The 26,346-nt window shown below is 41.0% G+C and overlaps 1 protein-coding gene across 1 annotated transcript; it reads left to right on the top strand.

The window, feature by feature from the left end:
* The first annotated feature begins 9,103 nt into the window (after nucleotides 1-9,103).
* Nucleotides 9,104-25,216, top strand: dalrd3.L (DALR anticodon binding domain containing 3 L homeolog). Its single transcript, XM_018259098.2, has 13 exons — nucleotides 9,104-9,438; nucleotides 10,712-11,019; nucleotides 11,954-12,246; nucleotides 13,571-13,629; nucleotides 14,023-14,133; nucleotides 15,284-15,354; nucleotides 16,302-16,360; nucleotides 17,030-17,112; nucleotides 19,400-19,523; nucleotides 20,707-20,765; nucleotides 21,780-21,893; nucleotides 24,325-24,393; nucleotides 24,736-25,216. Exons 1-13 carry the CDS (start codon nucleotides 9,142-9,144, stop codon nucleotides 24,853-24,855), a joined length of 1,767 nt encoding a protein of 588 aa, XP_018114587.1. The 5' UTR covers nucleotides 9,104-9,141; the 3' UTR covers nucleotides 24,856-25,216.
* Nucleotides 25,217-26,346: the final 1,130 nt, after the last annotated feature.

Raw genomic sequence — 26,346 nt, 5'->3', positions numbered from 1 at the left:
ACTGCTGGGGAGCTGAAGGCACAAGACACAAATCTTACTATATGACTGGAAATGTACTAGGGCAAAGATGGATGAAGGGTAACACTTGACAACAATAGGCCTTATGTACTAAGCATTGTGCAAATTGCAAAAAATGGGCACAAAAAGGTGAAGCAAGGACTTTTTATTCTCACCAAGGACTACTTACCCACTTGCCTATGGTGTTCAGTATTTGGAAATTTTCTGGGGTGTTTCTGAGATCCATGTCACCAGAGTGAGCTGGTCCAATGCTGCCACCTACCCTTACCCCCGGCACACCTTGTTCATGGAAGGATCAGCGCTTTATAATTGAGATAACGGTAATGAGATGATATACACTCAGGGGGTTACTTATCAAAATCCGATAATATCTCATTCTTTTCTGAAGTATACTCCGACCAAATCCGCATGGGTTATTTCCCCTTATTTATCAATACATTTTACCCAAAAAATTCCAGTACAGGAAAATTTTTTAAAAGATCTTATGAAAATTTGAATTGTGCAAATATTTTGGGCCGAAAACTCAGGTTTCTTCAGATTTTTGCCCGAAAACCACAAAATCTTCGGATTATTACACGAAACCCATCACAGATCAGGATATCTTCAGGACTTCATCCATTGACTTATAAACAACATCAGCAGGTCTGAGATGCCGGATTTTTTCGATTCAGACTTTTTCCATCCTCGGGTAAAATAAATGATGAAAAATGTATGGTTTTTTTTAACAAAAAATTCAGATTTTATAGTAAAAACTATTATTATTTTTTTTTTTTCAAGTTTTTGACTTTATTAAATAATCCCCTTAGTGTCAGTCTCATGGGTCAGGGGCACCCAAGCTTCAACCCCCTCCTCTTACGGAGACGTGATGAAGGCTGGGATGGAGATAAAAATGCAGCTTCCAGGGCGGGAAGCAGGTCTGGATCTGACCCTGAATACAATTCAACAGCTCAAAAGCATTGTAGGCAGATTATGAAGGATTGAGGGGACTAAGCCTTCCCCCATGGAATGTTATATGTTCTGGAATGTATTATACATTTAACTGCCAATGCATTTTTATTACAGTTTTCTGGGGTTATTGGCACTGCATTTATCCTGCCATGTGTCCAGCAGTTATTGTACAATAAATTGGAACTTCATTTAACTTGTGTGTTCTGTAATAGTATACATTTGGTATTTGCATTACAATGTGATCTGGGGATCGACTGTCGGAGCAGCGCACTCCGGGAACCACTTTTAGGAATCGTACTACTTAAGATCACCGGTAAAAGCAGACAATCTTTACTTCAATATGAAATTTACAAACATAGCGTCTGAGGTCTGACGCGTTTCACGACTATGCACTTCCTCAGAGGTTCTCTGTGGACGTGCATAGTCACGAAACGCATCAGACCTCAGACGCTATGTTTGTAACTTATATATAGAAGTAAAGATTGTCTGCTTTTACCGGTGATCTTAAGTAGTACGATTCCTAAAAGTGGTTCCCGGAGTGCGCTGCCCGAACAATTGATGTGCTGATTACGTTCCTCTTAGTGACGGACTCGTGTGGCGGCACCCGGGTCACAGCAACATTGGGGTAAGACTCATCCTTATTCGTATACCTTTTTCACATACATATCTGGTCCGACATGTGGGGAGATCAGGAAGATTGTGCTGACTCCGAGGTTTAAATGAGGGGTCCGGGGGCATGAGGCACCCGGGCCAAAGAGTATTCAACGGTGAGCCACACGTGGACACTAATGGTTAATTGGAAAATTAAATTTTTTTGCCCCATTCTATGCATTGGATTAACTATGTGAAGCCCGAGAGGAGAGCTGGATTTATATATATATATATATATATATATATATATATATATATATATATATATATATATATATATATATTCTGACCTGCAACTAACCATTCAGATTAAATAAAGTAGTAAAAAGAACAAATCGCACGATGCTCAGGCAATTGACAGACAGCAATCGTACAAAAATTCACATAGGCAATACATGCAGAGATATTATCCTTAGCCGATATAAATCTTTTAACCTGTCTGATTGACTGAACGGCCGATTGCCATGGTATGAAAAATATTGGGACAATTCACACATTCTGCACAAGACAGAAGAGGATCGCTTCATGGTGCTCACTGGTATAACCCCAGGCCGGTGCAGTTTTCTGCTGATAGGAGCACCAGCCCAGGGTTTCAGGTAAGTCAGTACAATCACTTGGGGTGCCTAACATTTGGCACCCCCAAGTGCTGCAAGCCTTTCCTTCTCCTTTAAGCCATTTCATATTGCAAAAAGTATCATCTAAATATGAAGCTGATTTATTAAACCTACATAGGTCAAAGGCACAAGCTACACAGGGTGGGAGTTGCTCTAGTTGTGGAACCAGTTTTAAAATCAGTGCTTGTTCTTTGGCAGACCATGTTCTATGTGGAGCCCAAGGTGAAACAAACCTTTATGTAAAGTAGGACTGTACAACAAATGGTCCTTCAGCTGTTGTGGAAATACTTAGCATCTCCATTCACCCAACCCCTCCAACTTTGGCTTTTGGGAGTTTTATTTCCACAATACCTGAAGGGTCACAGATTTAGCAACACTCATTTACTACTTTCACTGGTGCAAGTTTTGGAGCATTCAGGACATAGAGCTGCACCCCATTCACAGAGTAAATCTCATGACTTTCTCTGCCAGTACAGGTTATGTGCCAACATTATATGCCAGGCTTTGTTTATATTCAAAAGCAGATGAATATTAAAATTGTAACTTGGCTCCCAGACTCTCCGATGGACACATTTAAACAAAAATAGGAGCAGGAACTATGAACGAATGGTGATTAATTGTGGAGAAATCTTATAAAGCAACTATGTGCTCTTGATTACAGGACTAGCTTTTTATTCAGCAGCTCTGCAGTTTGCAATTTCAGCAATCAGGTTGCTAGGGGCCAAATTACCATAGTAACCATGTACAGATTTGAATAACAGACGGGAATTTGAATCGGAGAGGGTCTAAATAGAAAGACGAGTAATTAAAAGTAGCAATAGCAATACATTTGCAGCCTTACAGAGCTGTTTTAGATGGGGGTCAGTGACCCCCATTTGATAGCTGGAAAGAGTCAGAAGGCAAGTCATTCAAAAACTATGAAAAATAAATAATAAAAACCACCTGAAAGGTTGCTTAGAATTAACTATTCTATAACATACTAAAAGTTAACTTAAAGGTGAACCACCCCTTTAAAGGAACAGTTACATCATACAATTAAAATGTTTTAAAGTAATTAAGAGTTCGCTAAATCTCAAGAATACTCGCTTCTCACTTATTTCTTTTATTGTAGAGCTTGATGTGATATTATTATTACTAGTGATGTGCGGGTCCAGTTTCCCTCCACCCCCACCCAACACTAACCGCCCCCTCCCAACCAGAGCCCGACCCTCTGTTTATAGACCTGCCCGTGGTGATGTCACGAAAGGAGGGGGGGCAGGTGGAGGGAACAGAAGCCGGCAATGTGAGTGCTCCCGGGAGATTTTTTACGGCAGCTGGCCCGATCCCACCGGCCCGTGGGTTTCGGGCCGACAGCACATCACTAACGATTACCCTACTGGGATGATACAGAAACTTGTTTTAACAACAATTTATTCTGTTATTCTTTATTATTATTTTTAAACTTGAACATATTTTCCTATTTTGGTATGCTAATGTGTACTTTAATTTAATTTAACAATTTTTAAACTGTACAGGTATGGGACCTGTTATCCAGTTAATTTGGAACTTCATACCTTTACGTCTACTAGAAAATCAATAAATAAACCCAATAACTTGGTTTTGCTTCCAATAAGGATTAATTATATCTTAGTTGGGATCAAGTACAAGCTACTGTTTTATTATTACAGAGAAAAAGGAAACCATTTTTAAAAATTTGCATTATTTGATTATAATGGAGTCTATGGGAGACGACCTTGCCGTAATTCGGAGCTTTCCTGGATAATGGGTTTCCGGATAACGGATTCTGTACCCCTTGTTATAAAAATTAAGAAAAATAAAAAGCAAATTAATATGTTCTATTGTGAAAGAATCGACACATGGGGCTGTTTTTTTGTGTTTCAACTTGCTTTGATGGCTGATTAAAGGGAAAGTTGACTCACCATTTATTTATTTACAGTCTATAATAAACTTTTAGGAAAGGTCTTTATTTAAAACAGAGTTCTGTTTTTTTTATTTACATAATAAAATAATTGCACAACAAAATGAGAGGTTATCGTTAATGAACATGTGTGAAACATAAGCTGCAACAGGGGAGTTTCTTGATGTGGTTTGATAAGTCCAGTTGACATCCTTTTTGCTATAACAGATTGTGGCATTTGAACGGTTGCTGGCAGGGGATGGGAACATCTTTATGCTGTGCCTTCACTCCCACCCACCCACGCTGATATAAATCTTTTATATTAAAGGAACAATAACATAAAAAAATGATCTTTAAAAGTAAGGACAATATAATGTACTGTTGTGCTGCACTGTTAAAACGAATGTGTTTGCTTATATAAACAAGCTGCTGTGTAGCCATAGGGGCAGCCGTTCAAAGCTGAAAAAAGAGAACAGGCACAGCATACACAGCAGATAACTGATAAACTCTGTAGTATACAATGGGATTCTTCAGAACGTATCTGTTATCCATTGTTTATCCTGTGCTTGAATGGCTGCCCCCATAGCTACACAGCAGCTTGTTTATATAAACTATAGTAGTACTTATCTGTTATCTACTGTGCATCCTGTGCTTGAATGGCTGCCCCCATGGCTACACAGCAGCTTGTTTATATAAACTATAGTAGTATTTATCTGTTATCGACTGTGTATCCTGTGCTTGAATGGCTGACTCCATGGCTACACAGCAGCTTGTTATATAAACTATAGTTGTGTTTCTGAAGCAAACACATCAGTTTGACCAGTGCAGAGAAACAGTACATTATATTGTCATTCCTTTAAGACACTTTCAGTTTATGTTGTTACTGTTCCTTTAATGATTGTAATCATGAGCAAGAGAATAAGAAAGCTAACCTTTAAAGGGCATCTCAAATCTCCTAATTGACCAATTATATTTTAACTTCTTCTAGGGCAATGGCATACACAGCAATCCTGGGGATTTATCACCCAACCATTTAGTAGCTGAACCAGCAGGAAAGAAAATGACCAGAATTGCACAAACCAGAATTGCACCCCGTTCATCTCCATGGCCCAGACTTGCACATTGCACCCGAGAGTCAAGCAAATGTTTACAATGCTGACTAACTTAAGTAGGGCATTAAAATGATGACTTAATTAGCCGCCTTTTGGCCTATCTGGTAATATTTGACAGTGTGTCATTTTTCCCAAATCCTTCATTATTATACAGACACTAAGAAAAGAGATTTGGCGCAGTAGCAACTCACTGATAATATGTTTGATAAAGGTACACAAAATCAAATGGAATTATTTGCCTCATGGGATGCGGATTTGCCTGATTTATTGCAATATCACTTTGCATTTCTCAACCCAGTATGTGTGGAAAGCAAACAATCCAGGCTAATAATTGTCATGTGGGAAATCATAGGATCTGACTGTCAACTGAGTAACGAGTTGCACTTATTAAAGGACCAGTTTTTATACAGGTCATGGAACTTCAAGTACTTTATTTATTATAATACACAAGTTTCAGTGAGTCATGTGACAGAAATGACATCAGAACTCACCGTTTATAACTGATGACATCAGAACTCACCGTTTATAAGGATATCATTTACAAGATATTCATGGCTTTTGTGTATTAAACGGATATAATTTACAGGATATTCATGGCTCTTGTATATTATATAGTGAATAAAGTACCCCCTTTTGTAAAATATAAGGATATTATAAGTTACCGAGGAGTTTCATGACCATATAAAAACACGAGGCCGAAGGCCGAGTGTTTTTATACAGGTCATGGAACTCCGAGGTAACTTCTAATATCCTCATATTTTACAACTGGGGGTACTTTATTTATTATAATACACAAATTTCAATGAGTCATGTGACAGAAATGACATCAAAACTCACCGTTAATAACTGATGACATCAGAACTCACCGTTTATAAGGATATCATTTACAAGATATTCATGGCTTTTGTGTATTAAACGGATATAATTTACAGGATATTCATGGCTCTTGTATATTATAAATGTTTACATGATATTTCAGTTGACTTATAGGGCATCTGTTGGGGAAAAAAAGTTATCCCCAACCAAATGTGAGGGCTAATAGAGCCCGCATTCCGGTTGGGGATAATAGTAGTTTTTTTTAAAAAAAATGCCCCCGCCAGCGCTAGGCTACACGCACCGGGAGGGAGCTCCCAGTGCGAGCAACCATGTCCGGTCACTCGCATGCGGGGGGGCATTTTTAAAAAAAAAAATCTACTGTTATCCCCACCAGAATGCGGGCTCTATTAGCCCTCACCTTTGGTTGGGGATAACATTTTTACCCAACAAGTGCCCTTTAAAGTATGAAGATCCAAATTATGGAAAGACCCCTTATCTGGAAAACCCCAGTTCCCGGGCATTCTGGATAACAGGTCCCATACCTGTATTTGCCTTACTCTCCTGTTTTTATTTTAAAATTCTATTATATTGGTGTAAGTCGCTGACTCGGGTAACTAAAAAACCTTATTCTATAAAGCTACAGCTAAGAAAGATAACCAATAAAAAAGTAATAAAACAATAAAACGTTATTGCTACTATTTATTACTTAATTTTCTATTCTGGCCCTTTTCTTTTTCCAGTCCATCATTCAAACAGCTGCCTGGCTGCTAGGGAAATTGGATCATAGCAACCAGATAGCTGCTGAAATTCCAATCTGGAGAAAGGGTAAAAAAATTTAAACGCCACCATAAAAACACTAGGAACTACTTCAAATGTAATCAGAATATTACTTATTAAAATGTATTTAAAAGGTGACACCAACCACAAAAGTTGCAGTGGTATCTATCTATCTATCTATCTATCTATCATCTATCTATCTATCTATCTATCTATCATTTATCTACTGTATAGCATCTCTCTTGCAGTGGAATCTATCTATCTATCTATCTATCTATCTATCTATCTATCTATCTATCTATCATCTATCATTTATCTACTGTATAGCATCTCTCTCTCTCTCTCTCTCTCTCTCTCTCTCTCTCTCTCTCTCTCTCTCTCTCCCTCTCTCTATCATCTATCTATCTCTATCCATCTATCTATCTATCTATCTATCATATGTCTCTCGCTCTCTATCTATAATCCATACCTCCCAACTGTCCCTTTTTCGGAGGGACAGTCCCTCTTTTAACAGCTCAACCTGCAGTCCCTCATTTGTACTGGAAAGTCCCTCTTTTCTCTGCACTGAACAGCCAGAAAAAGAAACAAAGTTTCTCACTTAATTGGCTTTTAGCAGAGAGCCCAGAACAGCTAACAGGTGCAAATAAGATACTTTGTAAGAATTTTGAGACACAAAAAGACAGTTTAGATAAGGAGAAATATTTTCAAACTTTCATAACCTGCCAAATTTTGTAAAACGAACATGGTAATTAGGGGGTGTGGCCACATAAAGGGGTGTGGTCAAAAAATTGCTGCGCTACGTGCGGAAAATTTTTTTTTTGTCCCTCTTTTTACTTCCAAAATGTTGGGAGGTATGATAATCTATTGTCAGTAATATTTAGGGCTTAACTGTGATGCTAAAGAGAATGAAACACAGTACTACTGACTTCTCCCTCATTATACAGATTTGGCAGAAAGCTCCCTCCCCTTCTGTGTGGGGCCTTGAGGATTGGTCACTTTTACCTGATGATCCTAATGGCACAGGCTAACCAAACTTAACATTTTATCTGCTGATGCCTTTTCACGGCAGGTTGAGGTGGCGTCATTAAATAAGAAGAGAGAACAGCCACATCTTCTACATTTCAAACCCCCCCCCCCATATATGTCATGCAGCATCAGAAAACTAGGGAGGCACCGAATTCACTATTTTGGATTCAGCCGAACCCCTGAATCCTTCGAGAAAGATTGAACCAATTTTGCATATACAATTTCCCTCTCCGCTCTTAATTTGCATATGCAAATTAGGATTCAGTTTCAGTTCAGCCTGGCAGAAGGTTTAGGCCGAATCTGAATCCTGCTGAAACAGGTTGAATCCTGGATTCAGGTGCATCCGTACAGGAAACCCCTGTCTAAAAATCATATAGTTACTACTGTTACCAAACTACAAAAGCAACAGTGGGAGTAAATTAAAGTTTCACACAAAGAAGTGAATTAACAATCACAATTAGTGATGAGCGAAATTTTTTCACAAGCCATGGATTCATTGCAAAATTCAGCATTTCCCCATCTGCAATTTGTCTCGCGAAACTGCAGCAAAAATTTTCTGTGGAAAAATGTACCGCAATGAAAAAGTTGCCAAGACAAAAAAGTCCCCGTAAGAAAAAACACCCACTGACTTTAATGCATTTGGACCAAAAAGTCGCAGAGACAAAAAGTTGCCACAAGAAAAAACTCCCATTGACTGATTGATTGAGGAAAATTGTCGCGTGTAATGATACCCATTGACTTCAATGTGTTTTGCAAATTTTCTAGCAGTTACACTAATTTTTCTGCGAAGCGAGATAGATAGGGCTTTTTTTAAAGGATATTACAAATTACCGGCAACTGCATTGCCGGTAAATTTGTAATAACGGCCCCTGACCTTGGCAGGTGTTTAACCGGCTAGGCCGGTAAAATACCATCTGGGTGGCAACCCTAGTGGAAACCAAGAGAGCTGAAAAGCAGGAAGTAGTGTTCTGGCTATTATGTTAGACATCCAGTCACTCCAGCCTTTATACATTACATTTATAACTAACTATATTAGAAACATTTTTTATTTTGCGCAGCCTATCTTTTTACCCAGTTTTTATTTATACATTGAACAATTCTTTTAAGCAGAACTGATTATCAGGTCATGTTTCTATATTCCTGATCTAAGGGTGGGTCCCTTATTCGGAATGTATAGGGGCTTGGGCGTGGCCACCTGCTCATTTAAGAAACAGAAACATTATCTTCACGTCAGTTCTGCACGATAAGCCTCTATCAACATGGCTTTAGGGTCTGTTCAACGATGTCACATCCGTTTCCCTCTTTAGAAGCGTACTGTGTACGATCCCAAGCGTTCCCCGGAAACTGCGACCGCACAATAAAGGTTCCGAGCTGTCTCTTGAAAATCACCATGGAGACTAAATTCTGCGGAGCGGAGCCAGTGCGGGTGTCAGAGGCTCTGCGGGCATTGAATGATGCAGTTCAGAGTTCGGGGGCGCCCCCTACAGTCTGGTTTAAAGAGAGCAGCCCGAGAAACCTGAAGAGCAGAGACTTTCTGGTGCCAAGAGGGGCCCTAAGGAAATCATTCCCGGATGGAGAGGTGAGTCACATGGCCTGCTAGCTGTTCCTGACAATGACATTGGCTGTGAGAGTCCAGCAGGCTGATGTAGCTGAGCAGTAGCAGCTGCAGAGCCATTGACAATACACAGAATAACATTACTAGCGTACACTCTCATACTCAGGCGGCAGCAGCCTCTCAATGTTGGTCCCATATTGGAAGTCCCCCTTGTGTTAAAAATTGGGGGAGGAGAGACGGCAGATACCAATGTATTCACTCTGTGTTTGTATTAGGGATACATGAGTTGGGGCCCGAATATGGGGACAAGTTGCAGTTCAGCCAATGAAACAGGCCCCACTCCACCTGTAATTTCCCTCCCTCTCCAGTGGCATAATTACCCAAGATCCCACTTGTCTGATCAGTCTCTGCCCAGGAGGAACTAAGTTACAGCCTATCACACTCACACAGACTAGGGTCAACTCACGAGGAGCCAAGGAACAGACCTGTGTTTTACTGGAGTCTGCAAGGAGGCCAAAATACCTGTTAGAAACATACTACCTTCTTGTAGCTCAAGCTTTCTGTCCAAGCACACTCATGACCCCATTACTGTGAGGTTGAGCGGCTATCCATACCCACGTTTTGGTCATTTTACTTTTATGCCGTAGCCATACCATATTTATTTGCCCATTTTTACCCATGATTGTCCCCACCACCTTTTCCCCTGGAGGCCACCCTGAAACCGTCTGTGTCTAAGGAAGCTTTTGCATAAGCAGGGTTGGAGGAGTCGGTGGTATTAACCAGCAAGAGTACTTTGTCATCCCAACCCCTATACCTGCCCAACACCTGACCTATACTAAACAAAAAATCAATAAAACAGTCTGATTTCTGACTTTTATGGCAATGCATCATCCCATTGGATGTGGGGGTTATAAAACCTCTCCTCCAATAGGTGCCCTGCTGCTTCCCTGCTCATTTGCATAACACTTATCTTATTAGATGCCATGAACCCTCTCTTCCTCCCTCGTTTAGTTCAAGGCCAATCACATTTTTGTGCTGAAATGCACATGAGCACAGACAACGACAGATGCCATTGATACCAACACATTCACAAACAAGGTGTTATTGCATACACCTAATTTAGCTGCACTGATAGCTGGGTATAGACAGATATGTTTTACTTTTTTTCTGGCAATGACATAGCTAACTTGGACTTACAGATCTCATGTCTACCGCTTCCAGTTTGGTGGGTGTTATAGTTCAGCAGCAGGGTTGTAAGTTACAATGACATACATCTCTCTTTTATTTCTACCTACAGGTTCCTGGGGATCTATTAAATAAACTGAAGTCACTGAATTCCCCAGGAATACCCCCGATCCACAGCTCCTTGCAAAATGATGCTGGACTTGTCATACAGTTGGACAGACCTGCTGTTTTCCAACGTGTCCTCACAGACTATTCTCCATATCTTAGACCTACACCCTCGGACTTACCCAACGGGCAGAGTGTAGTAATACTGAACTGTAGCCCACTGCACTCCTGCCGGAATCTGGATTCATTGAGACTGAGCCATTTAAGAGCTGTCTTGATCACAGATCATCTGGCTGAGCTGCTTAGACTTAGAGGGTCAGTAGTTTCCCAGTTAGCAGCCTTTATATAAGTCATAGGCAATCTGCAGCCCTCCAGCTGTTGTTGAATTATAACTTGCAGCACAGGAAGTTGGGTGGGTGGTTTTGGTCACTTCATTTTTCTTGTTTCTCCTCCTGAACCTAGTCAACTATACCAATGTCTGTGGGCTGTAGTTGTCATGGCTTTAGATGTTGAGCCACCAGTTCTGCACAGCCAATTGGAACAGGGTGCATGTGAACCATACCAATTGACTAGTTAGTGCTGGAGGTGTGGGAGAAGGGTAAGTGTATCCACAAAATAAAAAATCTGCAATATAAAATTTACAATTTGTACATTTACTAATACCATATTCTGGCCGCATTGCCTCCTCAGAAGTTGGGTTACCAGGTCTACACCTTTAAAGTGGTTGTTCACCATCCAAACTTTTTTCAGTTCAGTTGGTATCAGGTAGTTCACCAGAAATAAAGACCTTTTCCAATCACTTTGTATTCTGTAGACTGTTTTTCTAATATTTAAGAGTAAAGTTTTATTTTTCACATAGTTGCTAATATTCCACAGATGCTGCTGAGAAATGTATCAACTAATGGAGCAAATTGTAACAGTTTAGAGTCTGCGCCTGAATTACTTGCTGCCATTGAAACACCAGAGACAGGGACATTAAACTTTAAACTTATATTTTGAAAAAATGGTAAAAAATGGAAAGTGATTGAAAAAAGTCTTTATTTCTGGTGAACAATCTGAAAACAACTCCACTGAAAAAGTGTTTGGAAGGTGAACAGCCCCTTTAAAACCAGCCCTGGAAACATAAAATTGATAATTAATCAGCTGATGACAATAGAAAAAAGGAAAATCCTGTAGGTACACATAATACACAAATTCTACATTTCTGTTTCCTGTCACTTGTCTCAGCTTTGTGTGTCTTCTTTTTCAGAGTAAAAGTCCAGTTGACCCCCGCTTTGCATAGCCATGATGTCATAAGCTTCTTGCACCACTTGGGTGTATCATGGCCTTCTGTATCTGAGGCGCCCTCTGTTGGGAAGGCAGTTTCAGCTTTTCAGCAAAGCCTGAAGCAATGTACTTATGTCAAACACAAAGATGGAGAACAACAGGAACTTCAGGATGAGGCACCAGCACGTGTCCTTTTTAACATGCACCTAAGACCATTTATTGAGGAGCAGCATTTGTCTCAGCAGGGGTATGACCCAAACCTGGATGCTTTCCTTGGTAAGAGTTACTTTCAAGATTATTGACAAAGAGATTTCCCCCAGTGTGACCCGATTACTCTCAGTGCATAGAGTTAAAGGGGACCTGTCACCCTAAGATGTAATTCCAAATTCTTTTCTGTTGTATTTGCGAAGCAAAATAAACTTTACTTACACTATGTAAATCATTTAAATCTTGTTTATTTCTTTTTGGGAATTCACTTTTACAGCAAGTAGGCAGTTATTAAGGCAAACTTTGCATCATCCAAATCTTATTTATGCACTAGAATAGTGGCCTGATGCACTTGCCCATGCGCTGGCTAAGCAATTATAGATTGTGTAGACAGAGAGGTGATGTAAGGAAAAAAGTGACATCTGGGAGGTGCAGAATAGAAAGTATGTATGTATATATGTACTGTATGTATGTATGTATATTTTTATTTGTATAATACTACAACAATACAATAAATTAGTAGTAACAAACAAAAGGTCACTGCATTAATAAGTAACAATAAGTACGTTATTAGAAATAAAATTCACATAAATATAAAATATAATTACAATACATATTGTGCTCAGTGTCAAGGAGACAAAAGGATGGAGGACCCTATCCTGTGGGGCTTACAGTCTAAACGGGAGGGTAACTTATGGACACAATTTGGAGGGGTATTAAAGCGCTGTAGGTTACAGTGGGTAACACTGTCATATAAGTGCCAGTTCCCAGTTCAGGAAAGTAAAAGTAATTGTCTGCCTCGCTTTTATAAGTGAACTTTGGAAAAGCCGCACACCACACACTCCCAAAGGTTCTTATCCTGGTGCCCAGCGATAGAGGAATCGGCCACCTCACAACAAGGGTAAGAAGAATTTCACTGGCACACAGGAGTTGCAGTAGCAGGGCAAGCCCTTGCAATTTTATTATGCAGTAGTGCAACGTTTCGGGGTCACGCCCCGAAACGTTGCCAAATGCTTGACAAAGGGGCGTGACCCCGAAACGTTGCACTACTGCATAATAAAATTGCAAGGGCTTGCCCTGCTACTGCAACTCCTGTGTGCCAGTGAAATTCTTCTTGCCTCACTTTTATGCCTGAGGTATAGAGGCAGGGCAGGCAATATATGAGCTGACATTTTCAATTGCCTTTATAACTGGTATGGGTGTTTTTAATAAGAAAATAACTTGGGTTTCATGTTGTAATTTAAAAAGTACTTTTGTTATACAGCTTTTTATGTCTGGGTGACAGGTCCCTTTTAAGCATATGTCCACATCAGGATCTGCGAGTCTTACATCGGCACTGAAAATTAAACTGATCTCTGTAAAGGCTGATGATTGAACATGTTGTATATTTTAGTGAGTGAGGAAGACCTGGAGCATGTAGCTTGGCTGCAGACGTGTGTTCAGGAGTGCCAGGTAAGTGTGTGCTGCTCTATGGGCTGGTTCCTACTCCAAAATAGGAAGGAACTCATACTGTTTATGGCCCCTAATATGGTATTTTCAGTTCAACCAAACAGACAAATACAAAACAAAGGGCTATACATAGTGCATGCCTCTCCTGTTTATGAACCCCTTTGCCTGTATGTCGTCATGTAATGAGGTATGGGACTGTATTATAGGAACTGAGCTAAATAAGATGTATTATTATTACAATCACTTTAACATACAAGACAAACAACACAGAGATGGCAGTTTTTTGTGGCTAGAGACATCCTTGTTAGTCATTATTATAGATATACATCCTTGTGAATAGCATTGAAATATTTGACCGAGTTCTGAACGCGTCATTGTATTTCCCTCTATGACCAGGAGGAGGCAGCACACTGCACTGTGTTACACGTGGTGAGCTGTGAGGACGAATTCCACCAGCAGAAGCTGGACTTACTCTGGAGGATACTGGATCCTGGAGCGACCACACAGGTGTTTAATAAAGCATGCATTTCACTTTAAATATAAAGATTCCACAAAAATAATTAGTATGGAAAAGGCAGTAGTTATAGAATTATAAGCCCAATCAGAACTGCTGAAAGGCTAATTTACATTGTCATGGCTGCAGGGGACTATAGCAAACATGAAAATGTAATATAAGCTTCAGCATACTGAAATAAGAAACTTTCTAAATACAATCAATTAAATATTCGATATCGTTTCTGAAATAATCAAGTTTATCTTCACTATTTCTCTCTCAGCGTCTGTTTCTCCTCATTCTGTCTTGATTCGGGAGTTGGGTGTCAGATGAATGATCCATTATATCTTCTAGGGGGGGATCCTTTTGCCTAGAAGATGTATTAGAGCTCACTCTATTAAAATCACCAGAAATCCTGTGTTTCTACATGCAGAATTTGTACAAAAGGCAGCTTTTTTGTTAGATTTTGCACTGGAATCAGTTATTTGAGTGAGCTCTAATTCATCTGCTAGGAAAGGGAGCCCCCTATTAGATATATTGGAGCATTCATCTGACACCCAACTGCTGCATGAAGACAGAAAGAGATGCTGAGAGAGGGATAGTGACCATAAACTTGATTATTTCAGAAACAATGAAGACTATTGGATTGTATTTAGAAAGTTTCTTATTTCAGTATGAGGAATCTTATATAAAATTTTCATTTTCGCAATAGTGCCCTTTTAACCATGGAGGCTTTGTTGAACACAGTGGGAGTTTAGTTTGGCTCAGAGGTACATTCCATTGAATGGTAAAAACACTGACATGTTGCTTTTGCTTGCCTGCCTAAACGTTTTGCCACCTGTTGAAGACCAGGCAGGTGCAGGGAGTATCACTATAACCAGAATATGACATGACATTTAGATGGATGAAGAGCAATGAAGTAGAGCTGTTGTCGTTGCTCTATATAGTCTATAGATGCCAATAGGAAAGCTATTGCTAGTTTAAAAGCATTAAAACAATCAGAGGTGGCTTTCACACTAACTTTGACAACTCCCAGCAGCACCATTAATGCTTAGCAGGTGCTGATGAAGTAGAGTTATTCTGGGAGTTATAATTCAACAACAGGATAAACACTTGCCTAAACCCCATTTCTCTTTCCTCATAAAAACTTTTACTGTATTGTAGAAGCATCTTATCTGCGGACCAGTCAAAGTGCTGAACCCACTGTCACCTGTCAGCAGCGCCCAATACTTCCAGTAAGGCATTTACTATTTAATTAACCATTCATGTTCCAGCTCCTATCTCAGGAGAGACCTCACCCACTCTGCAGCCTGAGGCAACACGGAATAATACAACATTATCTTTCTTTTGAAAGTTATTATAGATGCATAATTATTTCTACTGCTGTTTGTATGTGAACTACAGCAGAACCCCCATTTAAGTTTTTAGGGGACCAGGAAAAAATTATGTAAAATCCGGGAAAATGTTAAATCAGTGTTAAAGTAACTTTTTCTTCAAGTACAGAAAGGATATAAGCACAGGAGTCTGTTTTCCTTTGAGATACAATATTAAGTGTGTTAATAACAAGGGTTAAACATTGCAGTGTTAATGTTAGACTATGGGGGGCAAGACTCTCTGTCACATACACAACCTAAAGCAATAAGTGATTGGTGCAGGACTGTATAAGGGGCAGACTCATTGCAATTGACCATTTACAGGCAGAACCAGGGCAAATATACATCTGCTTAGTATTTTAATCCTCTTTATTTCACAAATAATAACATTCATAGAGGAAACAAAATCAGTTTTTGGGAACATCAGGACAAAGTTTTGATATAAAATCCGAGAAAACATTACTAAAATCAGGGAAATGCATCCTTCAAAATGCATTATAAATTGGTGGGACCACAAATAAAAAATGTAAAATGTGGGAAAAACTTAAAATCAGGGGGCTTAAAATTGAGATTTCACTGTAGTTGTTTTTGCAGCATAATAATTTATATTAAAAGTATTTGCCTGGCTGCTTATAGTCTGTGCTCTGCTGGTTCTGACTCGTGAAGCAGCGCAGCAAAAGCCAGCCTACTGATCTGGGGGAGATTGCTACATTGCTTCATGAGTCAGAACCAGACCAACAGCAATGAACTACTTTCCAGTCCTGTGTAGGGAAATTCTCAGAATCCACCATATTCTCTCTCTCCCACAGGATTCGGAAATCACAGATGCAGGAAGCCTCTGTCATGAAATATGGAGACCGTGTTCAAGGTTCTTTTGCGATATTTTTTTTAACATATGTCTCCCTGTTTTCTATACAAATGAATTTTGGAAGAGAGTCGCACAACACCAATTTTGTCGCAGGTGGTGAGCTTGCCCCTTTTATTGTCACCACATGTGCATCAATGTTTCGGGGGGGTTCACCCTCCCTTCATCAGGATGTAGGATGGTATTCTACATTGCTGGACTTTTATCCCTGTTTTGTGTGTGTGTGTGTGTGTGTGTGTGTGTGTGTGTGTGTGTGTGTGTGTGTGTGTGTGTGTGTGTGTGTGTGTCAGTCACTGCCAGGGCATAGTACATAAACATCACAAATGGGTTTTCCTCCGGTGCCTTTTAGGAATGTGTTACATTACCATTGTGGTGTTGTAAGACGATACGTGTGGGTTCATTCTGTGTTGCCTATTTCTCACTGCCTTGAATATTGCTGTTCTGAGGCTTTCGCTAGGCCTCATTCTGCCTAGCGACATTGTTACAGACCCATTAGCATAAATATCTCTCTAATAGGGAAAGTTGGGATGTCGGGGTTTATGTCAGGAACACAATGGCGTCATTAGAGGAGTCCATGTCCCTTTCCCAGAAATATCTAAATAAGAGTGACGGGCGTTTCTCCTAATAGCAAGTGTGTTTTATTAATATGTGTAACCTGTGCTTTATGCCTAGGGAGCAGGTGGGAAGAAATTATCATGGGCCTGGCATCAGCAGCCATCAAGTTTGAGATGATGTCTACAGCACATCGCAGTCAGGTAATATCAGTACAGCCAACATTCTCCCCATTTGCCTCGTTTATTGTGTTGGTCACATCTCTTATAGCTGGTATCATCTGCCATGGAATAGTCTTAAAGGGCATATAAAGGCAAAAAATAAAATCCCATTTTTACTTTCTTTACTGAAAAAGAAAACTATGTCCAATATACTTTCATTAAAAAATGTGTACCGTTTTTATAAGAATCCTGACTGTACGCAGTGAAATTCTTCCCTTATTTACTGCTGTGGATAGGAATTGTCAGATGGTCCCTAACTGCTCTGCAGGGAAACAATTATACTTATGTACAGCAGGGGGAGCCCCCGCCTTACTTCCCAGCCATGCAGAACTCAAGCAGCTTTGTTTGTTTCCCTGTAGAGCAGTCAGCAACTGTGTAGAGATTTGTATTGGATTTTATTTTTGGCTTTACATCCCCTTTACTGTTTCCAACTCCAGCTGCAGGGACAAAGATCATGGAGTCAGATTTAAACAGATAAACTGGGATTCTATTTGGAGGATTATTTTGCTGCAGCCACTGGTTTTGCAGATTTGGAGAAAGTTTGTATTCAAAGTGAAAATTCTAGGGACCTCATAGAACCTATTTGGAGTCAATTGGTGGACTTCGTACGATTCGAATTGATTGAAAACTGAGCTATTTGCCCAAAAAAAAAAACCTTTGATTTCTTGATAAATTTCGATTGGTCTTTTTTAATTAGAATCTCAAAGTTATGGGAGTTCAAAAAAACCCCCATTACTTCGAAATTCGACACTCGATAAATCTGCCCCTAAAAATGAACCTTAAGTAACAAGCCCTTTAGGTCTGCTTTGTGTATTTATGGACAGAGATGCTGAAGATAGTGACAGGAGGCTGGTAGGATAATGAGCCTCACCTACCCTATACGTTTGCAGTCTTCTGCTTTCCCTAGTTCCCTTATATTACATTCTCCAGTACACCCACACCGACTAAATATGCTCAATACTCAGTACAGAAGGAAGGCATGTGGGAAACCCCTTTGTGTTTAACAAATCAAGATGCAGTGTTTCAGAAGCACAGCCCTATTGAAGGGGCCTGCCCCCAAAACATACCCAGCTCCCTCCCATCGAGAAATAAGAAGCTCACTAGGTCATGCATACTTAAAGGATCAGTAACACCAAAAAATAAGAGTTTTAAAATAATTAATATATAATGTACTGTTGTCCTGCATTGGTAAAAGGTATGCAATTTGCTTTAGAAAGTTGAACATAGTTTATAAAAAATAGGCTCATGTGCAGCCATTTAAAGGGCATGTAAAGTCTAAAATAGAATAAGGATAGAAATGCTGAATTTTGTATACTAAATATAAACATAAACTTACTGCACCACAAGCCTAATCAAACAAATAATTTATGCTTTCAAAGTTGGCTACAGGGGGTCACCATCTTGTAACTTTGTTAAACATCTTTGCAAGACTAAGACTGTGCACATGCTCAGTGTGGTCTGGGCTGCTTAGGGATATTCATAAACAAAGCTCCCCCTGCTGTCCATAAGTATGATTGTTTCCCTGCAGAGCAGTTAGGGACCCTATCTAGGGATGGGCAAATTTTTTCGCCTTCTTTCGCCGTGGAAATGACGCCCATAGACTTGTATGGCAGCGAGTGTCAAAAAAAAAAAAGACGCGCGTCAAAAAAGTTTCGCCGCGCGACAAATGAAGGCAGAATTTCACTGCATACAGTCAGGGTTCTTATAAAAACGGTACACATTTTTTAATTAAGGTATATTAGAGAGAGGTTTCTTTTTCATTAAAAAAAGTAAAAATGGGATTTTATTTTTTTTTGCTTTACATGCCCTTGAAGCTGAAAAAGGAGAAAAGGCACAGGTTACATAGCAGATAACATATAAGCTCTGTAATACAATACAATGGTATTCTACAGTGCATCTGTTTTCTGCTAGGTAACCTGCACCTGGAAACACTTTGCACCATGAAACACTTTTTTGGTGTTACTGTTCCTTTAATGCTTCAATGACCCCAAGAAGCACACTGAAGCTGTGTTGCTCCTTTATTCTGCATGCAGAGGCTCAAGGCATAGGCTCAGTTCTGGGATCTGCTGTCCTCACACCCCATATAGCTGCTTGTGCCAGGCCTCACTGTAGCCACAGTTTTTATGTTAAATATAAATCTTAGTTTTTGTTTCTCCTTTAAAAAGAAGGTAAGAATGTACTTAGTAGGTACCTATGATACAGTAACCCTAGGATAAGCTGCTCTAGGATCCTGATTCACCTGACCTCAGGCTCTTTCCTGTACATACAGGTAACACTAGACTTAGAAGATACCAACATCACCACAAAGGGGACGAAAAGTGGAGCATTTGTGATGTATAATTGTGCTCGGCTCGCCACCATGTTTGAAAGTTACAGCTCAGCAGTACGGAAAGGTACCAGTCTCTGTGATGCCACCACTCATTTTAAAAAATGATTTCCTTTTTCTCTGTAATAATAAAACAGTACCTTGTTCTTCATCCAGACGTAGATATAATTAATTGGGGATGCACCGAATCCACTATTTTGGATTCTGCCGAACCGCCGAATCCTTCGCGAAGGATTCGGCCGAATACTGAACCAAATCCAAAACCTAATTTGGATATGCAAATTAGGGGTGGGAAGGGCAAAACATTTTTTACTTCCTTGTTTTATGACCAAACGTCATGCAATTTCCCTCCTGTCCCTAATTTGCATATGCAAATTCGGATTTGGTTGGCCAGGCAGAAGGATTCGGCCGAATCCCGAACCGAATCCTGGATTCGGTGCATCTGTATAATTAATCCTTATTGGAAGCAAAATCAGCCTATTGGGTTCATTTAAAGGGATACTGTCATGGGAAAAAAAATTCTTTCCAAAATGAATCAGTTAATAGTGCTGCTCCAGCAGAATTCTGCACTGAAATCCATTTCTCAAAAGAGCAAACAGATTTTTTTATATTCAAATTTGAAATGTGACATGGGGCTAGACATATTGTCGATTTCCCAGCTGCCCCAAGTCATGTGACTTGTGCTCTGATAAACTTCAACCACTCTTTACTGCTGTACTACAAGTTAGAGTGATATCACCCACCTCCCCTTTCCCCCCCCCCAGAAGCCAAACAAAAGAACAATTGGAAGGTAACAAGATAGCAGCTCCCTAACACAAGATAACAGCTGCCTGGTAGATCTAAGAACAACACTCAATAGTAAAAACCCATGTCCCACTGAGACACATTCAGTTACATTGAGAAGGAAAAACAGCAGCCTGCCAGAAAGCATTTCTCTTCTAAAGTGCAGGCACAAGTCACATGACCAGGGGCAGCTGAGAAATTGACAAAATGTCTAGCCCCATGTCAGATTTCAAAATTGAATATAAAAAAATCTGTTTGCTCTTTTGAGAAATGGATTTCAGAGCAGAATTCTGCTGGAGCAGTATCCCTTTAATGTTTACTTGATTTTCTAGTAGACTTAAAGTATGGAGACTCAAATTACAGAAAGATCCATTATCCAGAAAACCCCAGGACCTGAGCATTCTGGATAACAGGTCTCATACCTGTACATTTTTATTCCTTAAGTAATTAGTAAGTTTTGTTCTCAGCTTTGTACCCAGAATTCCCGCCAGCTGGAGACCTGAACTACTCTACACTGCGGGAAGAGGTAATAGAGCCTTTTACATTTCCTATAACAAATCCTAATTCACGACTTTTTCCATAAAATTAACTCATAGCATTGGTTCCCAAACCTGTCTGTATGCCTAACCAGCAGTGCATGGTTTGTGGATATCCCTATAGTAACACAGGTGGATCAGTAAGTGGATGTGTTATTCAACAGACCTACCTGTGCTACACTGGGGTTGCACGAAACTTGTACCATTGGTGAGCCTGGAGGGCTGGTATAGGATCATTAATCAATAATATATTGTTGGACACAGTCCCATGTCTGTTGGATAAGCTTTACCTATGTCAATGTCAGATCTTTTAGCATTCACTGCCATTCATTTTGGGGGTTATTTATTAAACTCCGAATGCCAAAAACCCGAAAAATTTGTGTGTTTTTACTAGAATATCCGAATTTTCGGTAGAAAAAAAAAACCAAAAACGATTTTTTTGGGGGGGGGGATTTATTATACTCTGAGGATGGAAAAAGTCCGCATACAGAAATTTCGGAATTTCGTTTTTTTTCCTGCACAGAAAAGTTTCGGGAAAATGTATTGATAAATAACGGAGGGGAAAAAACCCATGCGGATTTCAGAAAATATTGAAATAAATTCTGACTTTGATAAATGGTTGACCAGACAGGCCCTGCATGGTAAACTGTTCCTTTAATTACTCTGCTCTGCCCTTTTGGCTGTAGGGAACTTATGCAATTTATGTCCTGGACAGATTTTCCAATATCAGCAATTCCATCGTTCCTACATGGATTTCAGTAAGAAAACAGTATATTATGGGCTTCCAGCCAGTTGCAAATGTGTGAGGTTAATTGCCCAACGCTCATTACACCATCCCAGTGAGATTTCTGTGGACTGCAATTCCCTCAGACATTTATTATTGACAATATTATTTACATACAACAGAAGCTGAAAGTAATTGTCTGGGGACGCGGATGCTGTTCTGTTTCTACATTGTCCCATCTCCCCTTCTTTTTGTTGAAACTCACTGCTTCCCCCCACAGGGAGAATGGCTCCTTCTGTTCAATTACATCCTGACTTTCCCCGAGGTTCTCTCGCAGTCTGCACAGATATCATTATCTTCCCCAGGGATCCGCGTCACAGCAAACACAGAGGCGGTAAGTCACCCCCCAAAGCACATACTGTGGTTTTGTACCGTAACATCTTCTCCTATGAAGCTGCAGCTTTTTAAAATCTAGACTATTGTACAGCGCTGTGGAATACGTTGGTGCTTTTAGATATGTCAATAAGCAATAAGCGCCTCTATAAAGATCTTTTCCAAAATGATCAAGCCCCCAGTGCTACATTCCTGTGTGTCTGAAGAGCCTCCGAGGTCACTTACATTTCAGTAGTGCAAGCCTTGAACTTCAGAAACTCACTAGGGCTCATTTACAGTGTAGTATCAAAAAAAAGCCAAAATCTATATTTATTTAGTCTATATCTTTCTACTTTGAGCTGCTGCTCTCTTCACTGAGCTCCAGATTTTGGATCCAGCACTCAGTGCAGAGACCAGCAATTCTGGGGGGCGCAAGTGCTCTGTAAGTGAGCTCTAAGGGGCACACTCTTGCACCCCCAATGTATATAAATGACCCCCCACAATATATGCACAAAGCTCAGTTCTGGACAGGGGAAACCGCAGCAAGGCTTTTTTTTCTCTCTGATGCAAACTGGAGACTTTCTCAATGTGCAATACATCTGCTTACCTAAGACCTCAGGCTGGTGCTTCTGTTCACTGAAAACTACACCGAACCTGGTTACTACTGTAGCAGCAGCATGACACCAGGGGCGCTTCACCAATGAGGCGACTTGAGACTGTCGCCTCAGGCGGCATCGCCCCACTAGGTACCAGGGGCGGAAAAAATGCCGCTCCTGGTACTTTAAGAGCCGAATTTCCGGTTTTCAAACCGGAAATTCAGCTCTTCTAGCGCAGAGAGCACAGTTAGGCTCTCTGCGTTCGTGCACTGACCCTCTCTGCTGCCCTGGTGGACCCCCCGGACCCCCTCAGGCGCAAAAAGGTAAGCGCACGGGGGAGGGGGGGCTGCAGCAACTGCTGCTGCCTCGGGCGGTGGAGGGGCCAGGATAGCCCCTGCACGACACCATCCTATTCTGTTTACTTGGGGTCCCTTGAGGCCAATATGTACATGAACAATAGAGAAAAAAGCCACATTTTGAGGTAGAAAGCTGGCTTTTTGCACTATTGTGATGCACACATTGTATCCTGTGCCGATGCAATTTTTAACAATCAGGGCTCATTCTGGTCTTAAACTGGCCATAGACGCAAAGATTTGAACATACGAACCTCCGTTTCGTACAATTTCCGTGCCGTGTCCCTACATTTTTCGTGAGGTGATCGGTCGTTCAGTTGATCAGACAGGTTAGAACATTTCTGTTGGTTACCGATAATATGTCTGCATGCATTGCCGATATATGTGTCGTATATATTCGTATGATTGCTGTCAGGGGCAGAGCCTTGTCTGATCTGTTCTTTTACTACTTCATCTGAATGGTTAGTGGCAGGTCGGGAGATGACGATCATTCGTCTCATATGAAGGTAAATCTGCACGTCTATGGCCAGCTTTAGTTAAGCAGTTATTCTCACTCTGGGGTGCCTGACATATTGACACCCACAGAGACTATCTCTTAGGCTTTCTAGCCTGGGCCCTGCATTATTTGCATTATTCCATGCTGCAAGCAGAGGAAGGGTTAACCTGTTTGGTCTAACCTGCTATCTGCATAAATAATGGATTATACATTGGATTTCATTGCTGGATTCTCATTTTAAGTTCAGTTTATTTGACCATGGGCACACAAAGCGGATCATCTTCCAGATCCACTGTTATGAACTCCTTTCGGTAGCTCCATTGTTAAGCTCCCCATAGACGCGACGATTCTTCTTGCCGAACGACCGATTTTAGGAAAGTCCGACCAATCCTTCGAAATTATCATACGGTTAGTGGGATTCGAACGATCGTACATCTTACGATTTTTCGGCCGACATCTGTCAGGAAATTGATCGGCCAGGTCAAAAAATCTTTGTCAGTCCCAGTGCAATGTATCTATGTTTGCAGGGACAAGCAGTCAGCTCCCCTTTGTTTTCCTGGCAAATTGGTCTTTTTAGTTGATGGTAAATTCGTACGATCGTTCTGAGAAGATCGTGGTCTCACGATGAGAATCTGATCTTTTAAAAATCTCAACATCTATGGCCAGCTTAAGACACAGCGCTGGGCTATGTGGAACCACACTGAGCAGATATCAGATACTTTTGCATTTCCGCCCCTATATATACTCCACCCTGGGCAGCATTGTGGAACTACAAGAAGGAGCATATCCTCTCCCCACACCTGCAGATGATAGACTCTGTGTGCCACTCTAACACTTGTCATTTCTTTATAAACTTTTGGACTGAGTGGTCAAAAAGAGTGAAAAGATCTGACTGCAGTCATAGAAATGTGCCCAGTGCAATGAATGTTGTATGGTGGATTCAGACAAAAGTAATGGATCTGTAAATAAGTGTAGCTGAAATGTTATTCTAGATTCTTATTGTTCTAGGTATGCAAGTTCCTTGTCAACCTCAGCATGGACTTCAGCTCGTACTATAACAGGGTGCACATTTTAGGGGTAAGTCTCTTTGTATAATAGAAACCATTGGTGGGACATAGATGATTATGGTTCTTTAGGTTTCAAGTGCATTAAATTAGAATCCAACATAATTTAATCTTGTCCACCACTAATACAAAACTTCTTGGAGCTCATAGGCCAGACCAGAGAACCTGGCACAACTGTTAGAAGTGAAACATTGTAAATGGTATCACTCTTGGGTGTATGTAGTAAAGAACTGATGGGAAGTATCTTACTAGGGCCTGGGCCTATTGGGAGATTTTCTGGTATGTGGACAGGTCAATCTGACCCTGTGTCTTCTCTTGACTTTGATTCGTCTCACACTGCCCTGATATTTTTTAGGAACCCCTGAGCCATTTGTTTGGCCAGATGTTTTCCCGGTTGCAGCTGATGAAGGCGATTGAGAGCGTGCTGCATTCTGCACTGGAGACACTGCATCTCCTGCCTCTCAACCAAATCTGACAGGAGGACCAGGAACAGAATTCTAAAAGGACAATGTTCTGTGTGGGGCATGTAGAGAGACATATGAATAAATAATAAAGTTTCAGACTATGCATTGATAAAGGGGAACCTTACTGTTTACAGTCCAACCTTGTGCTGCTGCTCCTGTGCCATAAAATAGGGACCACATTATAATTTAAAGGGATATTTCCTAGCTTCTCTGCCTGCCAGTTCAGTTCAGTTTAGGGAATCTGCTCCTATACATAATTGTATGTTTAGTGACCATTGCATGAGAAAGTTCCTGTTGGAACATGTAACGGTTAATGCCCTTATTAGCCATCATGAGAATATAGAGCATGTTCCATCCACTGACCTGTTAGCTGAATATGCTAAATAAAATGCAATAAAAAATATAATATTTGTGTTCCTATTTTTGAATACATCAGCTGTATGTATATAACATTGATTTTGTGGTGCCCCCACTGCTTCTGTACTTCCAGTGGCATAACTAGACATTATTGCAATAGTGGGATCCAGCCCTGGGATAGGAGGATTATTGTGCACACCTATTGGGAAACAGTGCAGTTGCCATTGGGTTGGACCTACCTATCATTACACCTCTGACTAGACTTCTGTCTCAGGTGGTAATAAAAAAGCAGGTTAGTACATGGACATTAATTTATGGGCAAATGAGGGTTATATATGTATGGTTAGCACTGGCAATCCTTTCAATTCTATTTAGTAACCCCTTGTGTTTTTGCTCTGCACCCTGCAAGCAATTGAATATTCTGATGGGGGAGTGTCAGGTTGCAAAGTGTAAACCTAAAGTCAGGGCTGGGCCAAGCCGACCAGGCACCCTAGGGTGGGACGGACAGAGGAGGGAGGGATGGACAGAGGAGACAGGGAGGGACAGTCAGAGGAGGAAGGGACGGACAGGGGAGGGAGGGACGGACAGGGGAGGGACAGACAGGGGAGGGACAGAAAGGGGAGGGACAGACAGGGGAGGGAGGGACAGGGGAGGGAGGGATGGACAGAGGAGACAGGGAGGGACAGTCAGAGGAGGAAGGGACGGACAGGGGAGGGAGGGACGGACAGGGGAGGGAGGGACAGACAGGGGAGGGACAGACAGGGGAGGGAGGGACAGGGGAGGGAGGGACGGATAGAGGAGGAAGGGACGGAGGAGGGAGGGACGGACAGAGAAGGGAGGGACGGACAGAGAAGGGAGGGACGGACAGAGGAGGGAGGGACGGACAGAGGAGGGAGGGACGGACAGAGGAGGGAGGGACGGACGGACATGGGAGGGATGGATGGACATGGGAGGACGGGACAGACAGAGGAGGGAGGGAAAGACAGGGGAGGGACAGACAGGGGAGGGAGGGACGGACAGAGGGGGTCGGCGAGACCTGCAGAGGGAAGCGAATCTGTACTAGTCCAGGCCTTGCCTAAAGTAGTGCCCTACAACTGTTTTTTTTTTTTTTTTTTTTTGCATCTTGCTGCCATGTTATATAGTGC

The sequence above is a fragment of the Xenopus laevis genome, chromosome 4L (assembly GCF_017654675.1).
Source record: "Xenopus laevis strain J_2021 chromosome 4L, Xenopus_laevis_v10.1, whole genome shotgun sequence".
NCBI lineage: Eukaryota > Metazoa > Chordata > Amphibia > Anura > Pipidae > Xenopus > Xenopus laevis.
Note: the sequence above shows the minus strand (reverse complement) of the source record. Positions and strands in the feature narration are given on the sequence as shown.

Bases quoted from the DNA above. Each gene is read 5' to 3' on its own strand.
- dalrd3.L (XM_018259098.2), top strand. From the start codon at position 9,142: ATGTCACATCCGTTTCCCTCTTTAGAAGCGTACTGTGTACGATCCCAA. The intron at 16,361-17,029 runs GTTCTTTTGCGA...CTTTATGCCTAG, and splicing joins ATATGGAGACCGTGTTCAAG to GGAGCAGGTGGGAAGAAATT. The intron at 21,894-24,324 runs GTAAGTCACCCC...TTATTGTTCTAG, and splicing joins TCACAGCAAACACAGAGGCG to GTATGCAAGTTCCTTGTCAA.